The following is a 21,230-nucleotide window of genomic DNA, read 5'->3' on the forward strand; positions in this document are numbered from 1 at the left end:
CATTGGATGGTTCTCCGTGACAGCCCTGCTGTGGTGTGATCTGTGCGCTAGGCACCCAAAACCACGTGGCTAGAACGTCTCTAGTGATTACATTGTGAGTCGAGCCAGGCACTCTTCAATTTAGTTCAACTAATGCTTCCTGAGATACGAGCGGGTGGTGGCAGAATTCCTAATGTTTTTATAGTCTGCATTAGTGTAAGTGCTGATGGGGAATAGTAGCCAGCTCTCGCCACGCCACAGTAGCCTGCGACTTCACAGACTCGACCCCCGCAGCCTTTTGCTTACCTGCAGTGGAACACAGTTCTGCCCCAGCAATTTGGCAGAAAGCTGCTGGCACGCGAAATCCATAACCGGGCCTGACCCCCCACCGGCCGCACCTGAGACTGTGTTTGCTCAGGGTTGATCGAGAAAGAATCATGCAGCCGCAGCGTTAGGAGTTATAGCAGCCACAGTGACGGGGGCTGGCAGTCAACGAGGAATGCAGGTACTTTTGTGGACGGAGTGAAGCTGTCTCTGCGCCCTGAGTGAACTGCGATGCCCTGCACCTGCGCCCATTTGTCTGTGTGGGTTTGCAATCACATGACCTTCATTTGAGGGCCTGGCTGGCTCCACTAAAACAATGTCAAGGTCCTAAGAGTTCATTACGCTGGCAGAAACATGTTAATCTTAATTTTGAGTTGGCCTGCGATTTCATTGTCAGGGGACTCACAACTTTGACAGGTTGAGAACAATGGCCCGAAAATGCTGGTGGTACTATAGTGTGTATATGATTCAAAAGAATGACACGGCTAGTGCACAACTGTAAACACTGCATTGAACAAAAGTCAACATCACAGCCTTTGTAGTGTTTGGAACTGGCTAAAAAAACCCTGACCGCCTAGACCCCTGATCCACATTTGACTAAAATTTGGTTATCAGAGATCACATCCCAGCCCACGCTTTCTATGTGTCGGTGCATTCAAGTAATCTTTCGATAGGGCTTGGCCCCCTTTCAAGGGAGCAGAGTTATAAATACAAGCCATAGAGACTTCCATAAGATATTAATGAGAGTTTAGTCATATAACAAAGTATTACACCTTCCTTCATACACAAGTCCTAATTCACTTCTACTGTCCTGATGATGGTCCCGTTCATTGGTTGAACGTGGGAACAAATCATTTACACCTAAAAGTCGAAGATTATTAAAGCTGATTTAAGAATAAAGCAATCATTTTTTGGGAAACCCATAGAAAGAGTAACACCATCATAGTGAGAGTATAAAGGAGCGTGGGCTATTCACTGAAAGAGGACATGTAGAATACAAGCAAAAAATTGGTCATAGGATATCTGAATCCATTTTGTTTATTTAAAACGAAAGTAAAAGAAATAAACCAAAGATTCAGTGGTAGAAATGCAGATGGCCCATTACCATTACAGATAAGGCCAGGAGTCAAGTTTGATTGGGTAAAGTATACATCCTGTAGGTTGGCGAGCAAATACGTTACCCCCCCACTACCTGCCATGGGCACCAATCTGAGGGATAACACCGGGCGCCATAAGCGCTAGCTACGCCTTTGGTATTGGTATATGCTTATGCGGCCCCTCTGTAATACAGATAGCCCTGTTGCACATAAAGCGCTAGCACTATCACCAGAGGGTGTTCCCTCATTTTTATAGGGGCGTGGCCCCTTGCAAATGAGGAAATCACTTTGCCTCTGTGCCAACGTCATAACACCAACATGGGCACAAAGACTAACATGCCTTTAGAAGGTGCGTTAAAAAATGCACCACAAAGAGGTGGCACACTTTAACCCCGACCCTGCTGGTGACGGAACCACTCCGTCATCAGCCGCGGTCGCGCTGTGCTGGTGACGGAGCGGTTCCGTCATGGCCCGCTCGGAACGCCTGCGCGGCGCGGATTCCGCGCCTGCGCTGAGCGTTCCATTGAGCGGGCGGGGCCATGACGGAACCGCTCCGTCATGAGCACAGCGGAACCACGGCTGGAGACGGAGCGGTTCCGTCACCAGCATGCGCCCACCGAGCGGCCCCCCCACCCCCTTAGCACTGCGGCGGAATAGCCGCCGCAGTGAAGGGGTTAAGTGCCCCTTGTAACTGCAGCCCTCTAAAAGGATGTCCCAGAAAGAAAAATAAAAGGGTTTTATAATTTTATTTTTCCCTCCTTCAGCTGGCTCTCAGTGGGGAGGGGGGGGGGGGCAATTGTTCACCGCCATAGCCGAGGAGCCGGTGCTGCTACTAAAACAAATCATTCCTTCTTTTTTAGCATCTAGCGACAGAAAGCTAGCTGTAGCTGTCTGCTGGCAGCTCTTATGAATTCTATTCTACCATAGCCACAGCATGTTGCAGAAGTTACATTATGTCGCAGGTGAAGCGGCTATAATTTGCTTCACAATTTCAAATGCATAGAATAATGGCACCTCCCAGTCCCCTCCTATTATGTCTATTGCAGGTAAGCCAGGCACATTGGCTTTGCCAAATTCTTGTGTTCCATGTTAATGCACACAATAGGGTGAACATTCCTGTGAATGCAAACCAGGATCCATTACTATCCATTACTATTAATACTCATTTCTACTGGTTCTAGGTCAATAACTATCAATTGTACAAAAAAATCACATATCTGAATTTTCATTGTTGGTGCGAGTGGACTGTTTCTTTGGCTTGTGAAAGAACTGTGAGTTATGAAGAGGAATAGCAAAATCTGTACACCATCTGAAAATTATTTGTTTATTTTTTATTCATGTTTTTCTTATCAGTAAAATGAATGCAGATGCATGAGCCGTGTTTTCATCCATGCATTCATCATATTCATTTAGTTGTTCATATGTTGCCGGCTTCAGATTTAACAAACATTTTATAGGTGTCTGACTTGCAGAACTAGAATAATGTGGTTTTTCTGTTGATGTCTCATAAATAATAAATGTTCTTCTTGTTCTGTATATTTAAGACTGTCAAAGCTGTATTCTTAATTGATGTAAATGGATATTGTTTACTACACATTTGTTCAATGTGACTTAAGGTATTTTTTCCTTGAACAATAAGGCTAAGTGGGTTCTTTTACTTTTCAAAGGTTTTGCAATTTGCCTTTTATTATATTTTCTGGTGTAGATTTTATCAAATTTTATTAAAGGATAGATATAAAGAAAATAAAAGTACATAAAAGTACAAAAACTGACCATAGTGATCGGCGTAGCTGATAGCATGCTTCATTGCTTGTAATCACTCTGGACAATTTTATGGACAGGACATTTTGTTGGTGAAGCAATTGCTACTACTGTTTTATAATACAAATGCAGCTGCTAAGATTTTCACTTCATTCACTAGGTGCAAAGTTCCCCATAAAATGGACAGCCCCAGAAGCAGCACTATATGGAAGGTTCACAATCAAATCAGACGTGTGGTCTTTTGGTATTTTATTGACCGAACTCGTTACTAAGGGACGAGTGCCATATCCAGGTAAGCCTATGCTCACACTAAAAATTACTGTAATAAATCTGTGTACAAAATTGATCATGGTTGACATGTTTTTTGCCATATTGTCCCTTGGGGTCTATGCCTTTTTCAGGAACTACATCCCAGGCCACTGAAACTATGTGATTTTCCACTAATGAAGCATTTATTATGCTTTTGAGTGTTACAAACAATAAGGCAGTCTGCATCCACATTCACGGAGCCGCTCAACTGGCATCTACACCACATAGTGACACAATCACATCAATGTGTGACGTGGCAGCAAGAGACATGTCGTGTCAGCGCCCGTAGTCATGCATCATATAATGGATGCTGTTAATATGGAAATATGAAAGCCTTGTATATCTATTGTTTGCTTTCAATATAAATTGATAGAAAATGAAATGCAGAAAATGTGTATCATTTAAAAAAGATCGGTGCCACACTGCGGCTATTGGGCTTTACCAACATCTATTATTATTACATGATCTTGACCAATTAATTTAAATATAATCCATTCAACAAGTCCATAGCAATGATATATGCAGCAGAATAGCTGTCACCATAAGCAGTTACAGAGAACTAAACATAGCGTATTGCTTATTTCTTTCTCTTCTTTCCTGGTGAAGAAAACAAGAAACCTTCTATGGGGTCCCACTGATACTTGGTCCTTTTAAACCAACAAAGATGAAATTGGCACAGAAGCTGAAATATAAAATACATATTTATTAAACCTCAGATGAGGGAGACTACGTCACACAGAAGCCTTAGCAACTGAATGAGGCAGTCTAAGGAGTACAGAAAACTGGGGCCTTATATATGCTTAGGGTTACATAGTCAGCATAAGACCAAGGGGAGGTCCTGGCACATGTAAGCATGCAAAATGACTAATATGGGCATACAAGATCTGCTTGCTCAACAAAGTGGGAGGAGCTAACAGTGGCTGTTTTTGGCAAACATATCCTGACATTTACAGACTAGAAACAGTTGCAAGGACAGCTGCAAGCTCAACTGAGCATGTGCGAAGGTGGAAGATGCTGAATATAGTTTGTTTCTAGGCAGATTACAAGAGCAGTCAACACTGAGGGAGGACAGAGCACATGGCGAGCATGTGGCAGCACATGGCAAACAAGATGGCTGCCAGTAATACAAAATGCCTTTCAGCTCATGTTAACAAATCCCTCCAATATTTAACACTGGCAGTCACTTATGTTGTTAAAAGTGGTAGGATTACAAGATGCACCCTACTGTTGTATGAAACTCAGTGTTGTTTGAAAGACAGTAGTCATCATTATCAGTTTTTTGCAAAGAAACAAATAAAAAAATATTTTATAATTTGTTTGTTTGTTAAGTCTTCTTGGATGCCAGCTAGTGAGCAAGTACACACAAATAAAAGGGGGCAACCTTTTCCTGGCGTTTGTGGATTTGACCTCCACATTCGACTGTGTCACCCATGATGAACTCTGGTCTATTATGGCCTCGATGGGCGTTGACTGTGCCATCGTCAACTTTCTCAGATATTTGTATTCAATGAGCTCTGCCAAGATCCGATATGGTATGAATAGTGAATGCACAAGCCCTGTTGACATTAAGAAGGGGGTCCGTCAGGGGTGTGTGCTCGTGCCGTTCTTATTTAACTTATATATCAATGGTTTGGGCAGCACCCTTGTGGACTCCTGTATCGATCTGCTACAAATCGGCAATAGGTCTGTACCAATATTATTGTATGCGGATGACGCTGTACTTATGGCCCGCACCCCTGATGCTCTTCAGCATCTTTTAGATAAATTTGTAAATTTTTTGGAGAACCTGGGTCTTTTAATCAATATAGAAAAAACGTATGTTATGAAAGATGGTCGAGAGCAAGCCTAGGGACGCAAGATTGTAATAGGAAATTAGATTTTACTCCAAACATCAACTTTTTCATATTTGGGAATCCTATTCGATAGTAATGGTAACTGGAAAAGTGCAGTGAAATCGAGAAGAATGCAGCTCCTCAGATCAATTGTGGGTCTGAATAATTTTTCGAGGAATATGGGACGTAAATCTTCCAGGGATATGATGAGCATTTATAACGCCAAATGCCGATCAGTAGCGATGTACGGCTCTGAGTTGTGGGGACACGTAGATGTCGATTCCTTACAGCTGGTAGAAAATGGGTTTCTTAAAAATCTTTTGGGGCTCCCAACCAGTTGCTCAAACTTTGTGTGTCATGCAGAGTTGGGCGTAACTTATCTAGAAGATTTAATAAGGGTGCAGCCAGTCCTCCACAGGCTTTAACAGAGCCATTGTACAGGACTGTTGTGGTGCCGACCATGCCTTGAATATTCCATGGCTGAGGTACATAAAGAATTTTATGCAGGATATTTGTCCTTCTGAATATTACGATAATCCTGAATCTTTGTTGCAAATATCAAGAGCATCTTTAAAGAAAGTATGCCTGAACAACTTAGAAGAAAAGAGATTTACATCGGAATATATGAAGCCCACCGTACAACATAACCAAATGGTACTGATCTGTTATACGATGCAACCGTATTTTATTGGTGTTTTAAATGCTCAACATAGATTTGTATTGACACGTTTTAGGTTAGATATTTTTCATCGTTTGACAACCCTTCCCACTACCAACAATTGGTCTCGTCAATTAATATGCTGTCCTTGCAACCAGATCTCTAAACAATCAACTATTCATGTCCTGTTTTTCTGCACATTTTATACAGATCTAAGGATTATTTTTATAAAGCCTCTAATAAAATCGTTACATGTTAGACATTGCAGGACAGCCTACTTATACCTACAATTGCTTCCGGACTTGTTTACATGTATGGTAGTGGAAAGATTCTTGAGGTCTGTTATTACTGAAAGGAAGTTTTTAACTGCTGCATTTTAAATCGGCATGCGTTTTTACTGTACCTGTTTTTTAATGATGTGATTAACTATTCTAATCTTTAAATTTGTACTGAACTGTAAGCTTTCATGATTCTTTGTTTGAATCGAATAAAGTTGATTTGATTTGATTTGGATGGCAGTTATGATTTTGAGAAATTATGACGTTAGCTAATCAGAAATAATTATTAATTCAACATGTCACAGAAGTCGTTTTTTTATTACATTTTTCTTTGTCCTCATATCACCTCGAGTAAGCAAGCACCCTCTTTAATCCGCACACTCTCCATGCTTATATCCGGGTCAATTTTCAGGCAACCAGCACCTGAAACTGACCAAGGGGTATAATCATTGGAAGTCATAAACAACCATCCAATTACAACAAGTTCCAGACTGCCTTAGGCCTATTCTGACTTACCTTATTGACCAATTCCCTAAAGTATCTCACTGAGTTCCACCACTCTCGCCCAGTTGGAAGCAGAGCTTGACACCACACTTTACATATCTCCCTCCTTACCAGAAGAATGAAGTAGACTATTAACAGTCTTCAAAATGTTGACAGGCTTCCCAAACCAGAACCTTGCTGTACCACACCAAACATGATCAAAGTGGGTGTTACCTCCATATTCTGCCCTAAGATGTCAGAAATTGTCTTACCCACTGTCCTTCAGAATTCTGACAGTGTGGGCAGCTGGCAAACATCCTCTGCTTCACGAGCTCCACACTGCTTACATTTACATTCCCCATCACCACCTATCTTGGTCAGCTTTTCTGGGGTCCAGTAGACTCTATGCAAACTGTAGAAATGGTTTATTGGCAGATTTAATCACAGAAAAAAGCATGCTTATAGATACTTGCCATAGCTCTTCCATATCCGCTCTTGACAAGTATCCTTCCCAAACCAGAGTGGGGTGGGGGGGTCCCATGTCTTCTTCCACTGCTACCACCATATATCCATACCAGCATGAAACGTCCTTCTTTCATGGTTTCTGATCCTTTTCAATTATCCTCTGACTTTTAAGTCAAGCAGAAATCTGGTAGAACTTAAACCTTGACAGTGTTCTGTTGGTCATTTCCTGCCAAGTATCCCAAGAGAGAGACTTGCCCCTTTCCGCTATCTACACCCAGTACAGTGTGCCAGCTACCCTCAGGGGTCTTGGTACACCATCTAACAAGCATTCCGGAGTACCCGGTGAATCCCACATTGGTGACCATTTACTATAGGAAGGAATCCTCATTAGGGACCCCGTACCACATTTTCGCTGCTGCCTTCAAGCACTTCAACCACATTTTGTTGAAAAATTTGGGAGCCCTAAATTTGTGCATGCAGCCCATCTCAGGCTGGCTGCTCAACATTGCTCTATTAATAAGACCCACCAATGAGCTATCTGGGCAGAGCAAAAGCATTCTGCAGTTTTTCAGTTGATACGTCCAACAGTACAGGTGGAAATCCGAGAGCCCTAATCCTCCACTCCCAAATTCTCCTCCTCAGCTTCTTCCAGGAGAGTCTGACCACCTTATTGGCTCACATAAACGGTGTAATTCTTCCCTGTATCTTTATAAGAGCTTTCTTGTCAAACTCTTGAGGTATATTAGCAAATAAATATGAAATTTTGGTAGTATAGACATATTGACCAAATTTACTTGGCCGTACAGGATGAGTGAGAGATTCTGCCCTATTTTTTAACATTGTATCTACCTCTTTCGAAACTCTCTCCAAGTTTACAGCAGGAAGCTTCTCTAAATCACGTAACATTGTTAATCCCAAGTACTTCAGTTCATTTGATATATGAGTCACCTGGTGGTGCTGGTTCCAAACCACTATCTCAGTTGTTCTGTCATTTATTTCATAACCAGACAACTTCCCAAAGGCTTTCACATCCTCCATCAGTCATAGTAAAGCCTCTCCTATGTTTATGGTTTACAACATCAAGTCATCTGCATATAAGGCTACCCTTCTGGAAAAGGCACCCACCATAAATGGCTTAATATCATATTTGCCTCAAACTCTTTGCTAGGGGTTCAATATATAAGTCAAAGAGGATGGGAGGCAGGGGCAGCCCTGTCTGGTCCCCCTACCTATCTTAACTGGAGATGTAAGACCACCATTGACCAGAACCCGGGCCAATGACTTACTGTGAATCTTACTCAGCATATCCCGAATCTCATCCCCCAATCCAAACACTCTAGTAGTAAGATGAGTGCATTCAATTGTACTTTGTTTAATTCACCCATAATAATTGATTCATTTAGCCATAGACATGTAGTGCACGCTAAGGACTGTTGTTGAAACTCATATTCAAATGCAATTCAATTTTGTCCTTATGTATGATAATTTTTTAATCAATACTGACCAAGGTATGTTATCAGTCAGAGCTGTAATACATGTATTTGGTTTGAATATGCATCTTCTTTTTCAAAACTTTTGTCATGCATTTTAGGATTAATTTGTAATGGTTCCAGGATAACCCAAGATCGCCTTATGGCATCACAGCACTTTTCTAAAAAATGAGCTGTCAATTTTGTATTAATACGCCAAGATTGGATGGGACTGCTGTGCTCATTAATCCGGTCTGAATTTTACATGTTGTCCTCCCAATATATTTAAGTGGACTTTGGCAAGTCATCTTATATATTGTATTACAATTGGTATGTGTCTTCAGTTGCCATTTATATTTTAAGTATATCTGTAACTCTTTTATGTGCGTAGTTAAGGAACAGACACTGCAGTGACCACAGGGAACCTGGCCGGCCACCGGTGGCAAGCTGTATTTTGTTACTGGTTCTTGGACACAGACCTTTTTTGTTCGAGTATGGATCAAAATCTCTCTAACGTTATGTGCCCTTTTCAAAGCAAATAGCAGAGTTTCCAGAGTTAGTAGGCTGGAATAATTATGTATTAGTTATTTTTATGATTTTTTTTGTACATTATTAGAGATGGGTGTGAACGTTGTGACAATGACAATTCTCTCGATTTGAGATGGTTTCTAATAGTGCCTCACAGTGGTTATTTTTGGAATATTTCTTTGCTTTACTAATAGCCTTATTAGAGTATTTTTTTTGTTTCCATGATAATTATTCTACTTGAGTGTCAAATGGTCTCTATTTGCTGCAGTTTCTTTTCAGTCATAATAATTGGCCATATGATAGATTTTCCCACAATGCATTTGGGCGGAAGCTTCCAAATCTCAGTAAACTGGTACAATTAGTTGGCTTTCGAAAAATTCTTGTTATTAATTTGGCTTCAGTACATGTAATTCTTAAATCAAATGAGATCTTTGTTTTGAAATAAGTAGATGTAAGTAGGATTTAGCTGTTAATTCAATGAACAATATTTTTTTGCTGTGTCTTTATTTCCTTTCCATATAATCAGAATGTCGGCAATGTAGCACCGCCATAGTTATATTGATCCCTGGTAGTCATTGTCTTTAGAATCTATGTATTTTGCTTTAAATGTATGCATGTAGGCGCAGGTCAAACTAAGGGCAAATGTACTCCCCATAGAAGTGGCTTGAATTTGGTGTACGTTTTTCTCAAGTTGGAAGAAATAGCTTTTTAATACCAAAGCGAGAGACTCCATAATTAAGTAGATTGCAGTAGTATGTTGCCATTTGTTTGTTCTAAGGAGTCCCTTGAGAATTTGTAAAGAAGCATCCTTTCGTATTCCCGTATATAATGCCTCCACATCTAGGGTAATTAAAAGGTCAGTTGATGTGTATTTGATGACAGTCAGCATCCATGTGGTGTCCACCTCCATGCATGTGGAAAACATCAGGAGAGCATTGATACAGCCATTAAACATGAATGAAACGCTTACTACTGTGACAGTTCCTCGGAGTGGGGTCTGCCTGTCAGTGAAAAAGAGACTGCATTGCAACTTTCGGGGTGTGCGCTTGCCTGCTGTGAAATACCTGACCCAGGTGAGAGGACTCCTAGTAGCTACCATTGGACATGATTGCTTCAGGGCACGTGGGCACCCTCTACCAACTGCTCAGGGGTCACCATTCATCACCTTCTGCTGCTGCACATCACCATCTTAGCCCTGGAGAAGAGATTTCACATGTTGTGAGGCTGAGCCTGCTTCAAACCTGACAATCCCCATGCAACAGAGATTCTGTGTGAATACACTACTAATAACTGAGACCAAAACCACTGCTCTTCTAATAGTTACATTTTCCCCATTGACGTGTAGCAACTGGAACATCTGTCCTTGGAAGTATGAGACTGGTGTTCTGAGGTTACGGGGCTGAGCTTCAAGGACACCTTTCATTGGCCGTGGCACCATTTAAATTCTTTTTATAGTACATTATATGCATTCTAGTGTTTGGGGTTGTGTCTCTGGACAGGGAGGAGCTACAGACTTCTGTTTTTCTTTACTGATAATTGTTTTGTGTGTTTTTTATTTTTGTAGTGTATACAAAGTATTCATTTAATTTTTTTACAAAATAAAGCACAAACAGGACAATAGGTTGTTAAGTGATTTTAAGGTGTCATACTGCTTTCTATGTGTTTAAATCTACGTCATCTCATCGAGTAAGCCTTGGCTTGCTCCCCAACCTAGAGAGTCCAGTGGTAAATGTAAGCACTTAACTATCCAATTTGGGGCCCAATAGCACTTTGACTCAAGGACACTTGTGGTAAACAACTCAAATTGTTACAATTGAAGTCCATTCATCTCTGGCTGTGCTTGGAATACAGGAACCTGGTTTCCCAGAGGGGAAACGCTTGATCAAGTCAGGACACTGTTCACAACGATAAACATACATGACTGCATGCACACCCACCTCACAAGTATTTTTACCCAATCTACAACAGATTTCACTATCAAAAATCTGAAACCTTTTGCCTTTGCGCGTGCTTTATCCACAATACTGTTATCCTTTGCACTTTTCTGCAACTAATCATCACATACGGCTAAGTGGGTTTTGATGGTCAGTGATCACTTATTTGAGGAGTTTGCATCGACCTCTCAAATGGGATTACTATTTGCAGATTATGAGCATTGCAAATGCCTTAATTTGGACCGGATGGCCCAAAAAATAATTTTCCATACTTTGGAAAGACAAAAGCAGATTCAGTGGGTTTATCTGCAGTGTACAGGGAAGATTGGTTTCTAACAGGGGCTTCTTGCCAGTAGATTGCAGCTTTTTATTTTCATCTGCTGGATGCTGCTCTCTTTGGGCCTGAACATCATCACTGAAAATGTTCATCTATTAGCCATGTGCTACTTTACTCCTAAATTTAGGACTCCTAAACTGAGAAAAGTCCTAACTTTAAGACTTTTGGAATTCACAGAAGGCATTTAGGAGTCCTAAAGTTAGAAGTCCTAACTTTTGTGAATACCGAAATGAGTAAGTGCCTTCTGTGAATACCAAATTGAGTAGGTGCCTTCTGTAAATACCAAAATGAGTAAGTGCCTTCTGTGAATACCAAAATGGTAGTAAGTTTAGGATTTTGTCTTAAGTTAGTTCTGTGAATCGGGCCACATGCTCCTCACTTGACAAAGCTCAGTGCCTTCAGTGAAGGTACCACATCAGCTGCTCAAATGAAAGCATATAGATGCCAGCTTTGGATGTCTACGCTTGTCAGGCAGTGCGCTGTCAGGGGAGGAGCGGTCATGGCCTCCACTTTACTGACAGGCCAGCGGGCTGACCTCTAGGGTATAAATGAGGCTCTAACTTTGAGACCTCTGGTGAGTGGTCGCATGAGAAATTCTGATATCTCACAATGTTGGTAGGCCCTTAATAACTTTGCTCTTCATAGACAACAGAAAGCTAAAGTTTAAGAAACTCAACATCAATTCGGTATTGTGTTGGACCATAATTTATCTGGTTGAGTTAGGGTACCTGGGCTGCCACTGATTATAATCCAGGGTGGGTACTGAATGACTCCAATAGACTGACTGCTTAACAGGTAGTTCACATTGGAATTGCCCTCTAGAACCCATGCTAGTGCATTTCAGTGCACCCTGCCTCAAGGGTGACCTTAGGGATTAGAGTCGGGGAGGCATACCTTTGGTCAATAGTATCAAGACTCGGGAATAACAGCAATGTCTAGTTAATCACACAGGACCCTCAAATAGGTGACCTATAGCCCCACATATCCTCCACATCTAGTGAGAGGACACTAGAGGTTCATTTGAATTAAATGTATGACAAATTCCCCATATGTTTGTGAATATTGGTAAAATGTGGCTGTTCCAAGGGGGATGTATGTCACAATACGGAAAACCAAAATATCGACCTGCACAAATATGGACCCCACCGTATTGGTTACCACTATATCAAGATAAGCGTATTTAGGGAAATATAGGTCTACTGTTCTTAACTCCACGTCTGATTACCTTGACAATATAGTGGTAGTTGATATTGTGGACTTGTTATTATTGCTGGTCAACATTAAAACATCAGTCTTGTGACTTCCTAGCCTAGGAATCCCAAATTCATCAGCACAAAATGACCCCTGTACACTACAGTGGATATTCAGCATGCCCAGTGAATGTTATCCACGCTAAATTAGGTCTTTGATCATTGACTGTAGGGTATTGCTTTTCTTAAAGTGGAAGCACTGTATTTGGGACAAATCTTCACCTATTGTAAATAAGCAAGGGAGAACACCTATTCCTAGCATGCAACAATAAATACGTACACCATGCAGGCACAGAAAACAACTTGTAGGGGGCATGGTTTGGAGGCGGAGCATGGTGGTTTCTCTGTAACTGAGCTCCGCGCCACCGTGAACATCATCTGCCAACACCAGAGTATTTCCCTGAGACTTCATGGGCTAAAGTGAGTCCCTAGACATGGTGAACCTGTAAGGCCCGCTAGGAGCAGCTGTGGGCCTCCGAGCGCAGGTGACGTGGTCCTGATGGCCGAAGAACGCGGCCCTCGGGATTCCATTAACATCCTGGAGCTGCGTTTTTGAGCAAGGTCACCTCTGGCGCCTCCTGGCTGCTCCCTACGGGTGCTAAGTGCCTGCACTTGGAGACCCCCACGGTGATGCAACAACAAACCCCTGGTGGCAGTTTGGTTGGGAGGCCACGGTGGGGCGTTGCCCTGCATGTGCGGCAGTTCACCAGGAGACTGCCCTGCCCTACTGACAACAGAAAGAGCCCCTGTGAGTCGAAGAAAGTGAGTCACGGTCCCGAGCTGGAGCGAAAGTCCCCTACGACCAGAACAGGGCAGGGGCCTGCAGTCTCTGGGGTGAGCATGTCCAGATGGAGGAGATGAGGGGTTAGGCCCAAAGTTGCCTGGAATCTGGTAGACTCCGATCCTCTGACCTTGTGATTGGCTGCTGAGAGCCCACGTCGGCGTGCCGCCACAGCAGTGTGACGAAAGGGACAGGAGTCCCAGAGACTGCAGAGACAGTTGTTGGAGGAGCCCCCCTGTTTCTCTGCCTACTCGCCTCAGTGCCCTCCTCCCACATCCTCACAGATGGTGATCCATTGACGGCGGCTGGGCAACAGGGGCCACTGCAGTAGGGGCATTCCGGTTTGGCTGCATCTTTGTTGCACTATTCCCAGCCCCATCTCTCGGCCAGCACCAGCTTCTCCTTCAAGCTCCACGGTGGTTGTCGAGTGCAGCCCTGCTGAGCGGCGGCGACATTGAGCCCTGGGGCCTGAGAAGGGAGTTCAATACCTCACAAGCGAATCAACCTGGGGGTAATACCCAGCACTGCAGGTGCCACAAGTGGGGCTGCACCAACAGGGGCTCAGGATGTACTGCAGACTGACAAGGCCCCAGTGGTATCCCTGAATGGTGCAGCAGCAGCAGGGTGGCCACCAAGGTCGCTTAGTACACTACGAGGTGCTAATGTGGTGAGGGAAACCGCCAGCAAGTGCAACATTGTGTGTATAGCTCTGGAGGAAGTTACAGATATGCCGCTCCATTATGGTTCATGACAAACCCACAGCTCCTGAGACCCAACAAAAGAGGGACAAATATACTAAGCACCCACACCACCGGAGGAGGAGGTTGCAACTGGAAGGGCTGTTGTCAGATCAGAGAGCCTCCATACGTCCTCCTTCCTACAAGCCATTCAGGACCTCAAGGTAACGATGGAGGGCAAGATGGAGCAATGAGTCGACTTATCACTCAATAGACAAGAACTACGGAATACAGCAGACAGGACCACACAACTGGAATGCAGAGTGTCCGAAATGGAAGACACCATTATATTTCATGAATCCTGATTGGTTGCATTGCAGAGACTGGTCAGTCAGCTGTAGGAAAGGGCAGAGGATGCTGAGGGCAGATCCCAGTGCAGCAACTTGCACGTAGTGGGCATTATGCAGGGTGTGGAGGGAGCCACACCCAAACTGGCTTAGGAGCTGGGTACCGACTTCCGAGGTTTCATCATCGAGAGAGCCCTTCATGCCAAGCCCCCGCAGGGTTCCCAGCCACAACCCTTCATTGTTCGCATCCTTCACTATGTTGATAGAGGTGCTGTTCTCCTAGTGGCATGTCCTCTTGGGACTCCCACCTACCAATCTTCTCAAGTAATGATTTTTCCAGACTATACTATGAATTTCAAGCAACAACGAAGGTCCTTCCAGGAGAAGAAGCAGAGGCTGAAGAGTTTAAATGTTCGTTATATGCTCCTCTTCCCTACCCAATGTCAAAACTTTGTTTTTGATACCCCAGTGGCAGCATGGGACTGGGCAGAGGAACAACCTAATCTGCGTAACCGAGATACGCTTCCAGCGGGTGGGGATGGGAGGCGGGAGTGCTACGGGGGGCAGATATGGACAACCTCCTGGAGGATTGAGCACTGCCCCATGGCGTAGAAACCAGTGTTGAGGGTGCAGGGCGCATTCGCTGGGTCTAGGTGGCTCTCAAGGGAGATGGTTGGCCTCAGAGTCAGAGGTGGACCTTGCGCAGAACACTGCCGTGCTGATCTCCTTCTATCCTCTCAGAGACTCCCAGTTTGACTCATTCCAGTAAACGCTGCTAGGTGTCCAGTTATCCATCTTGGAACGAAGTGGTGGTGCTAAGGCTGGCTGGTAATCCATGGCCCGGATTGCCTTTTCTTTAATTGTTGTTTTTGTTATAGTTTGTGTGAATGGGGGGTGGGGAGAGGAGTAGGTTTGGGATTTGTTTTTTTGGGGGGGGGGGAATTGCACAGTGGGGAAGGCACATACTTCAGTATTGCCCAGTTGTCTACTGTCCCTAGTTGCAACACAACAGCTACTTCTTGTTGGCTAAGTATAGGGGGGTGTTGGGTTGGGTATGGGGAGGGTTCTTTTCCTCTTCTTACTGTCCCAGATATTACCACGTCTATGGCCTAATTACTGACCCTTACTCACCCACCTACACAGGATGGGTGGCTGTTCTTTCATGGAATCATAACCGGTCTCCTGGAGAAGATTGAGGGGGGCGATTATGAGGGCAGCACACAAACATAAACCCGACATACTCCACCTGCGGAAAACATATGTCATGGGGAACAGGGTCCTCTTTCTGACACACAAAGGGTTTACAAGGGTGCAGGTTTCCATTGCAGCTCACGGGGAGTGGAAAAACTACTGCGTAGGCATGTTCACCTAGTGATATTAAAAAAAATGGCATGATGGGCTGGAACGTTATGTGGCAGAGCCTGGGATACTGCATGGAGCACGCTGTCCCTGGTTTGTGTCTACGCCTCTCCTCCCTTAACGTCTGAGTTCGCTGCAACACTGAGTTGGTTCCTACTGGAGTTTCCTTCAGCCCCATGGGTTCTGGGTGGAGATCTCAACAGGGTGCATGACCATGGACCAGATTGCTCTTCCAAGGAGTCTGTGGTGGGGACGCGACCACCCACTATGGCCACGTTTATGCAGAATATGTCTCCTCTATGTCCAATGATAACTTTTTAAAAAATATATCTTTATTGCATTTTATCTTTTCCATTACATGTATTTTGAGCATCGATGCAAGTCACATTGATAAGAACAGCATATAAAACTAATGCGAACATAAATCAAACAAATTCCTATACATTGTTATGATGTATTTGGTATCTACAGTGCAGTATTGCTCGTGATTATATAAAGGACCATGAGCACCAATGGCCCGCATATACTGTTGTCTCCAATCGAGGAGTGAAATGGGTCTATTAAGTACGCCTCTTCGCAATAATGGTCATTGATGTGTGAGCATATCTATGTATATCAAAGCATGCTATTAATATGTGACTCCGCTTCAAAATCACTACATAAACAAACAGATGCCAAGAAACATTTAAATGTCGTATCAATTCACTAGATATTTCCGTTTATAACATTATAACCACATCTAATGAATACAAAAATAAAACAAATAAAGCAAGAGAAAAGAGATATCAAATGTGTGAAGAGGCATGTATCTGGTAACTAGCGTATCATTTGAATGTAATTGCGGCTAGGCCAGCGCGGAAGTAGTGGGTGTGGGCGGCCTCTCCTGTTGTATATGCGGTGACATGGACGCTAGGGTATTGTGTGACGGGAGCCACGTCCATATATCATCTTCAGGGAATGCGAGGTCTGCGTCTAACCCACCAGCTGTGATTGAGGCAACATGTTACCACAGCATGCCTTCTACGTCTAGGTGTCATGTTGGGCATCAGTTCCTGTTTGTTGCGTCAGAGGTGCCCGCAATATAGCACTAGAGCGTGTAAGGGTTCTGAGCAGGTTTGCGCAATAGGATATTTTCGTAGCCCTGCCGTTTCCTCCCTGTGTAGGGTGGTACTCTCCGCTTGTGCCCAAACTTCTGGTGGGTCCTTGTGCTTCCATCTCTTAGTTATTAGTCGTTTTGCTGTTATGAGGCCTAGATCGCGAAATCTGGAGCTTACTTTGTTAGCCTTTGATCTTTTGTAATACCCCAGGATACAGACCTCCCATGTGATAGGTACCTCAGTATTGGTGCATTTTGCAAGTGTTTCTGTTATCGCACGCCAATATGGTGAGAGCAGGGGGCAAGACCATAGCATATGCAAGAGGTTAGCACCTAGGAGACGGCACCTTGGGCAATCGGAAGTATTGATATTAAAATATTTATTAATTTTATCTGGTGAAAGATAAGCCCTGGTGCAATATATAGGTTTGTATAAGTTTAAAGCGTGAATTACGTGGTATGTGTTTGGCACAGGCCAGAACGCGTTCCCACTCCTTATCAGTCCAGGGACGGCCCCTGTCCTCGGTCCAACATGTGCGGAGCCTCTGTAATGGCTTCAATACGTGGATAAGCAGGGCTTGTACTAGCCAGTGTATCACATGCGACCCCTCCGCCATTACATGCAGGTACTACAGCAACTGATGTGTCCGCGGCTCATTAGTCATATCCTCCCACGCCAGCATCAACGTCTGTGTAATGGCTGCATATAAAAGGAATTGGCCCACCGGTAATCCATTGTCTTCCGTTCGTGTCGCAAAAGGTAATATGGTACCATCTGCGTATAAGTCTCCTAGGGTCTCCACGCCCGCTTCAGTCCAAGGCATCAATTCTATGTCCATTATAGGATCTTGACCTCTGGGCGTCCCAATAAGTGGCAGGGTCGGGGTCGGGGCATAGGGAGTCGTGTCTCTCGTGAGTTGAAGGCTTCTCCTATAACATCTGTGGGCTAACTCAACATGTATCTGGGTCGGGCGGGGGGCTTTCTCCAGTGGATGGAACAGTCCGTAGATCTGAGTCTGCGTCCATACTGTTGTCTCGGTCGCCATATCCACCAAATGTTTACCGCTCAGCCACTTGGCGACCAACTGTAGCTGCGCAGCTAAGTAGTATAGTTACAGATGAGGAACTGCTAAGCCTCCACTCTCCGGTGGCGCTTACAGTTTCTGTAGTGCTATTTTGTGCTGTCCCACATTCCAAACCAAACCTTGGGATAATCCTTCCAGTTCCCTAAAAAGTCACACTGGGACATATACCGGAAGATTAGCAAAATAGTACAATAGTCTGGGCAGCACTATCATTTTGGTCAAGGTGATGCGGCTCATCACATCAAGTGGTAGCATCTTCCAGAATTGCATCTGCAACCTAATTGAGGAAATGGCGCGAACCAGATTACCTTCCATTATGTCTATTGGGGACCTGTAGATCTATATGCCCAGATATCTGAACGTGGTCGGATACCAGTCAAGCGCCATCTCATTAATGATTATATCCGCCACAGCCACGTCTTTGCGGAAAGAGTAAGCGCCTGATTTAGCCCAATTTACCCGTAGACCCGACACCTTCTCAAAGCTACTAAACAGGGCCGATATCGCCGGCGGTACAGCAAGCAGGTCTTTTATGTACAATACTAGGTCGTACGCATATAGGGACGCTGTGTGAAGTCCATCACTCAAGGGGATGCCCCAATCCGCCAGAGGCATGGCAAGGGAAAAAAAGCAACGGGGACAAGGGGCATCCCTGCCTGGTTCCCTATCTAACCCTGATCGTATCTGAGAGGAGCTTGCCTGTGCAAGCGTGCAACTGTGGGGCGCTGATACAGTATTGGCACCAGCTGTAAATAATCGTCCCCTAATTCGTACTTACGCAGACCCGCCGCAAGATAGGGTCATCCCAGTGAATCAAAGGCCTTCTCTAGGTCCAGTACTAGACAGCCAGATTGAGGCCAGTTTTTTGTTGCATACTTCTGGATCCTAAATAGCCTGCGAATATTCAGGGAGGTGTTCCTGGTGGGAACAAATCCGTTTTGATCTGTGTGCACCAGAGTCGACACAAACGGGGCAAGTCGTTTAGCGAGGGTGGAGGCAAGGATCTTATAGTCTGTATTCAACAGATCCAGTCGGCGATAGGAGCCCAGGAGTTCAGGGCTTCTACCCGGCTTTAAAAGGGAGATCAGCGTTGCTTCATTTTACGTGGGCGTGAGTGCTGAGTATTCCAGAGCCGCAGCATATACCCTCAGTAACTCTGGTATCAGTATATCTGAGTAGGCCTTGTAAAATTCAGCCGGTAGTCCGTCAGGACCAGGCGTTTTACAGTTTGAGAGGCAATAAATACTATCCCTTAGGTCCTCTGACAGCAGTGGAGCACCTATATCCCTTTGTTGATGCTCTGTCAGCTGCGGCAGCATCAGGGTGGAAAGGAAGACCTGTATATCTGCGTCTGTAGCTGTCAAACAAGATCTGTATACAGTGGAGTAATGTTCTACAAAAGCGTGGTGTATATCGCTTTGGGTATGTACTGTGACTCTCTACGCATTTCATAGTGATGTCGCGGGCACAGAGGCTGCATCCTGGGTGCGCGCAGAATGTGCTGCAAAGTTTAAATTGCGGTGTCGGTCAAGTAACCTGGAGTGTTCTCCGCTAATGTCCTCTAAAAGCTCAGCATTGCCCTTTAGCGCTTCTCCCTCCTTTCGGAGCAGGTCAGCTTCAAGGCGTGTAAGGTCAGTTTCAAACTGTCTACGCATACCTGCCTACGCACCAAGGCAATCCCCTCTGATCACTACCTTAAATACATCCCATTCCACCTGTGGTGTTGTGGCTGTGCCAGTGTTATCCTCCAAATTTTGGGTGACATTGGCGGCTAGCAGGTCACGAAAGGGTGCGTCTAATAGCAGATCTGGTTGCAGCTGCCAGGTTGGAATTGGTGGGCAGGGGTGTTCCCATAACATCTCTAGCATGTGCGGGTTATGGTCAGAGTGCGTCCTGCTGATATTTGGGGGAGGAGCGTCTCTGAAAGCATCTAACGGTCCAGCCGTACATGCAAGTTGTGAGCACCTGAATAGTAGGAATACACCGTATCGTGGGGGTAACAGTGTCTCCAGGCATCTTTCAAGTGCCATTGTGTTGCCCAATTGGTCAACGCCTTCATGGCATGGTGTGTGCCCGTACCCGGAAGGGGTGGAAAAGATCAGTCAAGTGATACATTGAGCCTGCTATTGTAGTCGCCCCCCAGTAACTAGGGAACATCATGCCATGATGCCAGAATATGTGATATATTGTCGAGGAAAGCAGCCTGTTCTGTGTTAGGAGCGTACAGTGATGCAAGTACAATGTGCCGGCCATCCAGTGTGCCCCTAATGAATACATACCTGCCCTTCGTGTCTACCAGCGATTGTGTAATCGTGAGCGGAATCCCCGGACTCACCCATATTAGCGCACCTCGCGCAAAAGCTGAATACCCCGTGGCATACAGTTGGCCACGCCAGCGGCGGTGCAAGCGTTCAATGTCTGTTTTGGTCATGTGAGTTTCTTGCAGTAAAGCTATTTGTATGTGATGGCGTTTGAGGTAGGAATATATCAGATATCTACGTGACGGTGAACGCATGCCCCTCACATTCCATGTACCAATTATAAATGAAGACATAGACCCTATAATGCTTCCAGCGACCATGTGTCTGTAGCAGCCCAACAGATATGCACAATATATATGACCTGGTGTCGCATAGTCTACCTGGCGCGCTGACTCGTGGCATGTTATATCGTATAGAGCAACACATAATAAATGATATCTCACAATAAAACCAACATAAAAACATCATCATATACAATTCCAAAAGGGCGAAAATGCAACCAGCAATCGTCCAAACTCTTAATAGAGATAGCAGTCAAAGCGATCTGGGGGGTGCACTGCGTACTGCTTTTAGTTAGTCTACAATACGCGTGTCTAGCGTCTCAGCGGCTCCTCCATATCAGATAATATACAATATAGATAAGGCAGTCTGCATATGGCGGCTCAGGGACATCCATCGAGCGGGCAATGTATATTTGTATCCACATAGCAGCAACTAAACGTGCAATGAACGCCCGCTACCCTGCCACGTGGCATGTTTCTGCCCCCAACTACATGTGATCAGTTGGAATCATAGTAACATCTACCACAAATACCTACATTTTTAGCGGCAGCACTCCCCCATGTACATACCCCTATACCTCAATTCGCAGTCCATTCAAAGATAAGAGTCTGCAATGTTCATGCTATTGTGTCCTCCGT

The 21,230-nt window shown here is 44.5% G+C and overlaps 1 protein-coding gene across 3 annotated transcripts in view; it reads left to right on the forward strand.

The window, feature by feature from the left end:
- Positions 1-21,230, forward strand: part of FYN (FYN proto-oncogene, Src family tyrosine kinase) — a 493,823-nt gene that overhangs the window by 464,314 nt on the left and 8,279 nt on the right. For all 3 annotated transcript variants that reach the window (XM_086927332.1, XM_086927330.1, XM_086927331.1), the window contains one exon: positions 3,322-3,453. In XM_086927332.1, coding sequence (XP_086783458.1) covers positions 3,322-3,453 — 132 coding nt within the window. The remainder of the gene's footprint in view (positions 1-3,321; positions 3,454-21,230) is intronic.

The sequence above is a fragment of the Lissotriton vulgaris genome, chromosome 6, assembly GCF_964263255.1.
Source record: "Lissotriton vulgaris chromosome 6, aLisVul1.2, whole genome shotgun sequence".
Taxonomy (NCBI): Eukaryota; Metazoa; Chordata; class Amphibia; order Caudata; family Salamandridae; genus Lissotriton; species Lissotriton vulgaris.